We start from the raw sequence: 10505 nt of genomic DNA on the forward strand, positions 1-10505 counted from the left end.
TTGGCTTCTAGCTTTTAATTTAAACAATGATTTTCTTTTTATGAATTTTAACTTATGAAATTCTGGTTTTGAGACCAGGATTGTCAAACACTATTTAATGGAGGAGGAAAAGGAAGACATGAAGCTTAGACTTGCTCCAATATTGGGATATTAGGGAAGGCCACCAGGTCTAACCAAGTCAGATATATCACAGGTTTGGTCTTACAAAGGCATGGGTAAACACGTCTAGGCATGATTCTTCCAGCAGGAAGGTACTAGCAAGACATGAAGTACATCCTCTTCCAAATGATAAGTCCTTTTCTTGTCTACAAATAGATGCAATCTATACATGCTTATTTGCAATCTCTGCTGCCAGTCATTGTGGAAGGTGGAACAATAGTTGTAAAATGTAGGCACATAAATTGTAGATGAAAAAGTTACTGTAGAACATGGTTCTAAGCACATGCAACACAAGATGTGCTTGCTTTTTTTTCTGTACAAAATCATCCATTCTCATGGGAAGTCCAACAATATACAAAGGATGCTAGTAGGGCTAGTGAAATTTTGTTGATCCAGAAACAGTTCCTTGGATGTGCTATCGGTCCTCATGGAGTTCCTTTTTCTGCAAGGCTTGGAGTTTGTTTCCAACTGTTTGATGGATGACTTCTAAGCCCTCTGAATCCAGCTCTTCTAGAAGTAACATGATGGCATTGAGGATATTATTCTGTTAATCAAGGTGACAAAAAAAAATATCAGAGCAGATCATAGAATTACTGTGCCGATACTGCCTAGTCCTCTTATTATTACTATGGGTAGTCTTTGACTTATGACCACAATTGAGCCCAACGTGTATGTTTCTAAATGAGACAATTAAGTGAGTTTTGCTCCATTTTATGACCTTTCTTGTCATAGTTGTTAAGTGAATCACTGCACTTGTTAAGTTAGTAACATGGTTGCTAAGTGACTATGGCTTCCCAATTGACTTTGCTTATCAAAAGGTCACAAAAGGACTCTGCAACCCATCATAAATATGAACCAGAGGCCAAGTAACCAAATGTTGATCACATGACCGGGGGATGCTGAAACAGTCATGTGAAAAGCAGTTCATAAATCACTTTTTTCAGTACTGTTCTAATTTTAAATGGTCACTAAATGAATGCTTTTAAGTCGACAACTACCTGTACCTTACCGTTTTCCTCCAATCTGTTCTCACGTATTCAAATTATTCTATGAATACAGCTGAATTTCACAGTAGATAGATTTATCAATGGCACCATATAATTGGAACAACTATGGCAAAAGAAAGCAAACTAGGTACCAACAGTAATAGAGTGCAATTCCCCCCCAAAAAATCTTGAGTACCACTTGAACACCGTTATTGACATCATTACCATCAGTCAATTGCAAAGGGCAAGTTTACTTGAAACGGCTTACATCCTGCCATAAGAACTTTAACACCATCAAACAACAACATCTCTATCCCATGTCTTTGGGAAGGACGTGAAGGTGGATAAAAATACCAAAACCAGTCTAAACATCTGTCTGACTCTGCAATCAACTGTAATGAAGATTTTGTCCATTCCAATGGTATTCATCTGGTGCTCCAGATGCTTTGGGATTGTACCCAAGGTGCTCTACTACAACAGATACTATCTTTGCTTTCTTTTGACACAATCACTCTACCTGTATTTGCAGGTCCTTATATTGTTATTTTCTCCAGTTTTTTCTCTTCTATTTGGCTGTCTCCAGGTACTGCCAGATTCACTATCTGGATTTTTTTGACTTACTTATTGACAATTGTTAAATCTGGCAGGTACTTGTCTGTCCCAGAGCACTTCAGTTTCTTTGTTTTTTATTACTTCTTTGAAGTTCCCACCAGTTCTTGCTTGTAGGCAAGTGGTATTTCTTGCAGATATTCTAATGCCCCTCTGTTGCTACTTTGTCATGCCATTGGGTTTATAGTGAGTTGTCTTGCAGCAGCTAACTAGGTGGTTACTGTTTCTTCAGCCTCTTTTCAGAGACAGCATTAGTTTTCTGTTGCTGTCTTCTCAATTCTTTCACTGTAACAATGCAGCTGAGCTAAGCTGATTATTACCTGAGTTTTATACAATTGTTTGGTGCAAGACAAATACATCACATGATCCAAAATACACAGAACTATGGATTTTTGGGATGGTGAAGACTCTTCTACTCACCCATTTTGGGCGGGTACCACCTACTTCTTCGGGTGAAAATGTATCTTTCGGAACAACAGGCTTCATACCAAGCTGCTCACGGATTTTACTGTAAGAAGGAACATAAGTAAAAAGAATGACTTCATGCAAGGTTCTATTAACATGTAAGATGCAAAGAACTATATTTAAAGAGGAACACGTAGATGCTGTACAAAAAAATTACATGTTTCTGCATACTTAAAAATCATGGAATACCTTCTCATATTCCAATTTATTGGTTTACAAAAGTGAGTGTCTTTTTTACTCCAGATGGAATCACAGGTTGGACAAAGAATTCTTCATAAATTAAGTCCAGAAAATAAATGCTAACAACACATAACAGAACTCTCCTCACTTTGTCGCCTCAAGTTCAGTGCTGATGTTCATGAGTTCATTTTCTGTCGTACACTCTGTCGTGCTGGACTCAGTGTTAGAGTATTGGCAGCAGCTGTCTACATCTGTTTTAACTGGGGGTGTCGTTATCTCTTCTCCTTGCACTAGTGCATGTGACAGTTCTTCCTCTGTAACCACTTTACAAAACAAACAAAAGCCAAAGAGGGAGCAGTATTACTTATTTATTCTTACACTGTTCATAATCCATCCCACGCCAGAGAACTCTCAAGAGTTTCCAGCAATAACATTTTTTTTTAAAAAAATAAAAAGTATTCCAAGCAGATTCATCATAGCAATAGCACTTATATAGCACCTCATAGTGCTTTACAGCACTCTCTTGAGCCCCGTCAGGATCGAACTCCAGGCTGTAGGCAGAGTTAGCCTGCATTACTGCACTTTAACCACTGCATCATCAAGGCTCTTCATATTAAATTGAAACCTATAGCATGTTTGCTATAGTCCTATATATTATACTTGATGTATGTATTAGTACAAGAAAGGTTCCTTTGATTATAAAACCTTTAGCTATATACCATTCTTCCAACATAGTTAATTTTGTGAATTGATAACTCTAGAAATTAACTGCTTTTTCATATTTGAAACTAAGAATATATTAAGAATGAATTTATCAAAAATACTTTTCCATTAATAAACGGGTCCCAAATTTTATAAAACTAGAGAAGGAATAAAGTATGAGGAGCCAGAATGTGTTGCCACTTTTTAAAAAAAATTCTGAAGTTTAAATATGCATTTCAACAGCAAATATTTATTTACACAAGGCAAGAATAGCATGGACTTAATTATAAGCTAACTGAAAGAACATTAATATTCTTTTCAGCTCCATTTAATGCGAGCTCTGTGGAGTTCATTTTGTCCTGCTCCAAAACTCGCCCACAGGAAAGACTGAAAAAAAATTCATTTTCGCTGAGGGCTACAGACGTACCGGGGAGGGCTGGGGAGGGCTGAATACTGCTCAATGGTTGCCCATCAGGATATTAAAGGGATATCTAATTGTTCTTGGCAAGGAGATCGGGATCGTATCCTGCCCCACACATCCCTTCGGCCGATCCGCTCACACAGAGAGGGACTCCTCCAGGTGCTGTCCACTAGGCTGTGCCAGCGGGCGACGCCCAGGGGGAGGGCCTTCTCTGTGATGGGCCCGACCCTCTGGAATGACCTTCCCCCTGATATTAGAACAACCACGGACATCCGCTCCTTCCGCAAGAAGCTCAAAACCCACCTGTTTAATCTAGCCGGCCTGGCCTAATTTCAGCTCTCCCACCTCAGTCTGCATTTTTAAATTTCATGGGTTGGTCTTAAGGCTAAGTTTTAATTTTTATAAATTTGTACAGGGGTTTAAAGTTTAATCCGATTTTAATTCTATTTATTACTATTTGTATGGTTTTTAATTTGGTACCTGTACACTGCCCCGAGTCCCTTCGGGGAGAGGGGGCGGTCTAGAAATCAAATCAAATAAATAAAATAATAAATATGAAACAATAAATTAATAGCCTCCCATCATTAGTTCAAAGAAATATTAATTCAAAGTTAAATCTCATTTTGACACACAATTCTTAAGTGTCTCACGCACTACCACCAAGAAACGTGATGCTATACACACTCTTATTGTCAAGCTTCTGGAGACGAGGAAGATTACGCAGAACTGTCATTCTGTAGCGATGGAGGTCAGAGCCACAGCAGGGATTTTCAGTCATCCAGAGGATTCTCAGGCGGGGCAGTTTTTTCAAGTGGAACAGCTCATGTAGGCTTGAAATAGAGTTTCTCCTGAGGTAAAGCTCAGTTAGTTTCTCACACTGGTTAAAAGGTTCCAGACTGTAGATATTATTTGCACTAGAGAAGAAAACAAGGGCAGCATTAACAACTACAATTCTTTGTGCAACACAAAAATCTTGGACAGGTGGATAAATGTGTGTGTGTGTGCCCTTTCTTATAGTTCTATAAGACATCTGAAACAATGAACAAGAGGAGGACAAAGAAAAATAGCCAGATTATTACATTTACATTGTCTGTTACATTTTCAACATTTTGAAACCAGAATTATAGCATCAGACTGTACATGCTGATATTCAAAATTACTCATTTCTTAAGAGAGTACAAGTCTTAAGTGCTATTATTACTGAACCTAGGAGTAGAGATTGGGTCAGTAACTAAAAATGCATTGAAAAAAAAAAGAAAGTCAAAGAAGATAAGTCTGGGATACAAAGTACAGAGCTATGATAATGTGCACTTATGAAGTAGAGAGAGATCAGAGAGGGATCAGAAATAAATTCCTGAAATGATATGTACATACACACATAGACAGCAAATGTGTAAATAGATATACAGGTAGGGTGTTCAAGAATGATTTGAATGATGGATTGTTAATTTGTAGAGTTAATGAAATGAAAAATGAAGATATGTAATTTCCTTCCTTGTGATCTGGTGTTATTAAATAAAAATAACAATAATTTAAAGCATAGAAAAGAGAGTATAGTATAGCTGGAGGGGTAGGTTAGGCACATAATGTAGAAACATGAGAATACACATGCATGATCCAAAAATGAAATAATACCACTATATGAATTTTTACTGAACAATTATGTATAGATATTGCTAAAGAAGTTTGAAATTTTTGCTAAACTTAAAAATGATACATAAAGGCACAATGATCTAAAAAGCACATTGCCTGAATGCTTAAGAGATAGTAAGGACTTCTTTTCAAGTTCCATGTTGAAAGAAAGACCACGGATTTTCCTTGGCTTTTATTTAGTCAGCCACCGTTCTAACACACACCTGAACGTGACCACTTCAACATTAGGAAGCTGATGGCAGATTGATATCTAGATGATTAAAAAGAAAAGAAAATATTAGCAAAACTTCAGTCTTGCAAGGAGAAGGAACAAATATATGTAATTAATTGATTGATTAGAAATACTGTATTTAAACATCTGTAACAAAAGCTCCATATTACAACAGATTCTTATGTCAATTGAGGCCAAAATGCACTGAATCCAAATATCTACAGAGATCAGTTGAATTTATAGTTTTTCTATTTCAAAGAAACCTACATTATTATTGGGTGCTATTTTCCAGAATTTCAAGAATAGTTATTCCTTAGAACATATAAAATACTCTAAAATCACTATTGGAGAACCCAGTCTATTTACTCAAAAACTGAGAGTTCCCCAAAACTAGTCCTATCGGGCGGACTGGGTTTTTAAAACTGAGCCGGAAGAGGCAAAGGAGGCGTGACCAGAGGGGAAAAATCTACTCAGTCCTTGGGCAAACAGGCTGTGTTAACCCTTCCTTGGACTCTCCAAGCAGCGCTATGGAGAACAATGTTTCTTGGTACCTTTAAGATGTGTGGACTTTAACTCCTAGAATTCCTCAATCAGCTGGGGAAGGCTGAGGCCTTCTGGGAATTGAAGTCTATGCATCTTAAAGCTGGTAAGGTTAAGAAACTGCTCTCAAATATAAAAGCAGATTTTTTTTAAAAAAAAACCTTGATATGCTAGGGCTTGAACCTGTTCCAAACAAACATACATTATGACTTGTGCCTTCCTGAATGACAGTTCAGATGTACAGTGCAACTGAGAGTCCGTTGAAACTCTGTCAATCAAGCAAGATAAATCACAGTGATATAACATCTCCAAATGATGAGTCAACCCCCTATCTCTTCCCCCAGGCAGTTTCAGCAGGAGGTATGTGTAGCTAAAGGTGGCTCAAAATTGCACCACTGCCAGCTCCTCAGCCCTCTAATATCTACTTTTCCAAAGAGAAAGAGGCAAAGTACCAACCAATGAGTCTTTGCTTCTTTCCTGGATTTAGTATTTTTTTATTTCAGTCAAGTCAGAAAATAGCTGACAACCATTTACATCCCCTGCTGGGAACAGATCATGAGAGACAACCAATACATCAACAATTATTTCCATTTCTTACATGTTAGAAACTTAGAAATGGTACTTACATCTGAGATATGGCTTCCCCTGAAAAAGAAGAACACATTTAAAAGGCATGTATAAAATAGTATATTAACTAAAGCAATATTCACATTATGGAAAGCCGTACACGAAAGAACAATTCGAGCCCTCTACAAATGCCCTGTGCTTTTAGTAAGCCTGTGAAAGGCAGAATGGCCTACTTATGACCTGCTGTATACATTTTGTTGACTTCTCTTCAACATGCCTGTGCTCGTACGTGTACATATACTACTCCATGCAACTGGAAAGCCTTTGAAATTTATCTATTCTGTAAGAGTGCCTATCTATGTGCAAGTTAAACTATTTGTAACCACACTGTAGCTAAGCCAACAAGTGTGCGCATGATAATGGGTGAGAGCTATTTCCCCACTATTTCACGGGGAATCCCACATTTCTGGAAAGATGTTAAACAGAAACAGGATCTACAGACAACAGCTGTAACCACAGCAGAGCAGCTACTCTAGTCCTTATCCCCAGGAAACCTATAATTTGAATGAATGAAAGCAGAAGTCTCTATTCTGACTGATTTTACAATGTCTTATGTAACAATGGAATGTATGATATTTCAGACAGAAGAAAACAAAACAGACAGGTGGGGATAAGTGAAGGATATTTCTGGATGATAACTTCAGAATATTTTTGGAAGGAAGTGAAATAACTACTATTGTTGAGAAAAAGGAGGAAAAGAAAAATAAGAGGTATAGTAATAAGACATGTATGTTATCTAAATAAAAAAAGTATTTGTCAGAGTGTTTGCAGTGTGAATACTATTAGGAGACAACCCAGGAGCAAAACACAGCACAGAGACTTATTTTTGGGGGCCAAAGCTCCTCCCTGGATGGACCAAAGTCAAATTTTACTATCTTTGTTTATGCCACACACTTGATCAGTGGATGCAAGGGAAAGAGAAGTGGTGAAGTGAAGGCTATGAACTAAAAAGTAGTAAAGAGTAATGAAAAAAATGAACAGATAACGAAATGTTATTTTTAATCCTGCAAAGCACAAAACAAAAATACTGAATTGGGATATAATACCCGTTTCAATTAATGTTTACACAGTGGCTTTAATCGTTAGTGGGGCGGAACTCTTTCCTTTTTCAACCACTCTGGATTTAGAAATCAGAAGAGTGACTACAACGATTTCAGGAATTCACTTCTCGCTGGGCAAAAGCTGTTCTGTAGGGAGAACTAATTAATTAATTAATTCTGCAAGCCACACTTTTCTCACCACTAGACAACGGAGCAAACAAAAGCGAGGAGCAGAAGCTCTCCAATTCCTCGCTGAAACTACAGCGACCAGCATCCCAGCCGCCACGGCCAATGGCGAGGAACGCCGAAAACTGCAGTTAATATAAAAGGCCACCTCCTCCTCCTCCTCCTCACCAGCAATTGAGCTTGCGGACCCCTGCAAGGCTCGTAGCTTTCGCTCGGGACAGAACCGCTTTACGAGTCAATTTCATGGCCTCCGCACAACCATCGGACTTCCCAGGTCTCTTGGCTAAGGTTGGCTTGGGAACTTCCGACGCGTTTCCCACGACGACTCCAGGCGCAGGCGCCATCATCTTCATCTCACTCCCCGCGGAGAGCGGCAGCCAGAGGCGGGACTTAACCATCTAACTCCCTCCCCCTCGTCGTAGCCACGCCCTTTAACGCACAAGCCTGAGAAACCACTGCAGGGAGAGGGTTAGTTGTAAGCGGTCTCCGGAGTTGAACCAGGCAGGCGGGGTGGTTTGTTTTCCGCTCCACCGCTGAACTGTTGCCCGTGATAGCTCCCCCACCTTACTTGGGCGTTATTTGTGTTTCACAATAATTGCACCGCCTGTACGTTAACCATGTTTGTCTCCTGCCCTTCGGGTTGGTGAATGGAACTCGCCCCTTTTCATTACTTAAAATACTTGCTTTTCCCCCCCTTACTTCTATTCAGCGTTTTCTCCCTACATTCAAAAGTAGCATATCTGATTTCTCCCATTTGTACTTCATCTTCTTAACACTTCTGTCGTAGTCTGGGCCAAACAAATAAAAGGAACGCCTGCTTGCAACAGTTAACTATGAATTGATGGAAGCATAAGTGGCAAAAAATGCTAAGCCTCATGCATAAATAAGGTAAGTAAGAGTCTTTGAAGAATGACACGGGGATGAACTGCTCAACATCTAATTGATTATACATCATCAAGTTATTTCTGATCCTTAGGAGCCTCGTGGATTTTTTCAAGACTCTCCATAGTGCCCCCTAATCTGTTCTTTCATATCTCCCAATAGTGCTGAGTTCTACTGTAACAACTCAGCACTATTGGCTGGCTATCCTCTTCTTCTCTTTCCTCTACTTTTCCCAGCTTTGGAGCCTTTTTCCAATGAGCTGAGCCTTCACATAAATGTGTCCAAAGTAGGATCATTTGAGATTGGTCATTTGTGCCTCAATTGAGAATTCTAGATTGATTTGTTCGATGATCAAATCAGTTTTCTTGGCTGTTCACGGTATACTCAGAGGTTTTTTTAATATACTTTGGCTTCTTCAATGAACTAGAATTCATAAGTAATCTTATTTTTTAAAGCCATCTTGAGCATATGTCATCTCTTTTTCCATCTAGGGCTCAAATCTTAGTTGTCTGATAGTAAGCGCTATTTTGCTACCATGTGAAATTAAGACTATTGTACAATAGTTACGCATCCTGCTGAGACTCCTTTTTTGCATTGGAATGTATATTGACCTCTTCCAATTGATTGGCCGCTATACTATTCGCCAGATTATCTTGGTTAAAATCTTGCGTGGTTTTTCTTCTGTTGCTTACAATATTTAACTTTCTGACTTGATAATAACCGGAGTACTGATCAAACACCACCTTTTAGTACTACAGATTCTTGTAAGTAAACAATATCTTGTAAAGTATCTTAGATACTTAGATATGTTGATATATTTATTATATCGTGTTTCAACATACTAGTTCCATCTTCTTTTGATCTCTTTTAAAGCAGTTACTGATAGCTGACATCCTTTAGCAAACCAATTTGAGGTTGGAATCTCCTGAGTTCAAAGATATTTTGAAAGACTGAACTTGTTTTTCCATGTTTATTTTTATTTTCAGTGTCTTTATACAGATGTTGTTGTAGTACTGGTTCTTGTCTCTTCTGTTAGTTCTTTGAAACTCTTTGTTAAGTTCCTAAGATTTTTGTCTTTCTTGGCTTTGACTTCTCTTTTTGGCAATTTTAATGGTTTCTTCTGACATCCAGTTTGCTTTCTTCTCTTTTTTCATTTTATGCAGTCTTTTTATATTCATCTTTAACTCATTCTTTTAAGTTCCTTCCATAATTCCTTTGATTCTCTGTCAATGAAGTTCAGAACTTCAGAGCGAGTCTTGATGTTCTCCTTGAGCATGTGTTCAGTAAGTGAAAACTTACTGGCTTATTCTTCTTAGCTTAACTTGGAGCTTGAACATCAGCAGTTACTGATCTGTTCCACAATCAGCACCTGGCCATGACTTTGATGCTATCATTGAGCTCCACATCCTTTTATCAATAATATAGTCAGTTTGATTTTACATATGCTCCATCTGGTAATATCTATGAATACAGACATCCTTTTGATTGTTTGGAGGCAGTGTTAGCTGTGAAGAAATTGGAGTGACGGAAATTGATAAATTGTTCTCCTCCTCCCTTTTGCTTTCCTAAGCCATACAATCCAACCTCTTTCCTTTTTCATGTTTCTAACTTTGAAAGTGGGGTATAGGAAAGGAGTTTCTTTCTCTGCTGCAGGTCTCTACCCCTTTCTCCTTGCTTCCCTTACTTCCACACATACTAGAGAACACTGGCCCCCAAGAGCACCCCATCACTGTCACACGCAGGCCAAGCATGGGTCCCTCTGAAGGTTGGCTACATACAGTTGCTGCTCTCTGGGAGGTCAAGAGAGAAAAATAGAGAAGGTGAAAGATCTGGACTTGCATAGG

General features: G+C 38.6%; 1 protein-coding gene across 1 annotated transcript; it reads right to left on the bottom strand.

The window, feature by feature from the left end:
* CFAP410 (cilia and flagella associated protein 410) lies at positions 1-8359 on the bottom strand. Its single transcript, XM_081956421.1, has 7 exons — positions 7948-8359; positions 6553-6571; positions 5379-5425; positions 4207-4436; positions 2548-2722; positions 2175-2262; positions 1-703 (listed from the first exon to the last, which is right to left on the bottom strand). The coding sequence occupies exons 1-7, from the start codon at positions 8175-8177 to the stop codon at positions 575-577; spliced, it is 918 nt and encodes a 305-aa protein (XP_081812547.1). The 5' UTR covers positions 8178-8359; the 3' UTR covers positions 1-574.
* Positions 8360-10505: the final 2146 nt, after the last annotated feature.

This window comes from Natrix helvetica (assembly GCF_964273705.1).
Source record: "Natrix helvetica genome assembly, chromosome: 5".
NCBI classification, from domain to species: Eukaryota; Metazoa; Chordata; class Lepidosauria; order Squamata; family Natricidae; genus Natrix; species Natrix helvetica.

What these genes read in the sequence shown, in the direction of transcription:
- CFAP410 (XM_081956421.1), bottom strand. Translation starts at nt 8,177, where the DNA reads ATGGTTAAGTCCCGCCTCTGGCTGCCGCTCTCCGCGGGGAGTGAGATG. An exon ending in GTTGAAGTGGTCACGTTCAG is followed by an intron (nt 4,437 to 5,378) that starts GTGTGTGTTAGA and finishes TTTCTTCTCTAG; the next exon opens with TGCAAATAATATCTACAGTC. An exon ending in GTGGTACCCGCCCAAAATGG is followed by an intron (nt 704 to 2,174) that starts GTGAGTAGAAGA and finishes CTTGATTAACAG; the next exon opens with AATAATATCCTCAATGCCAT.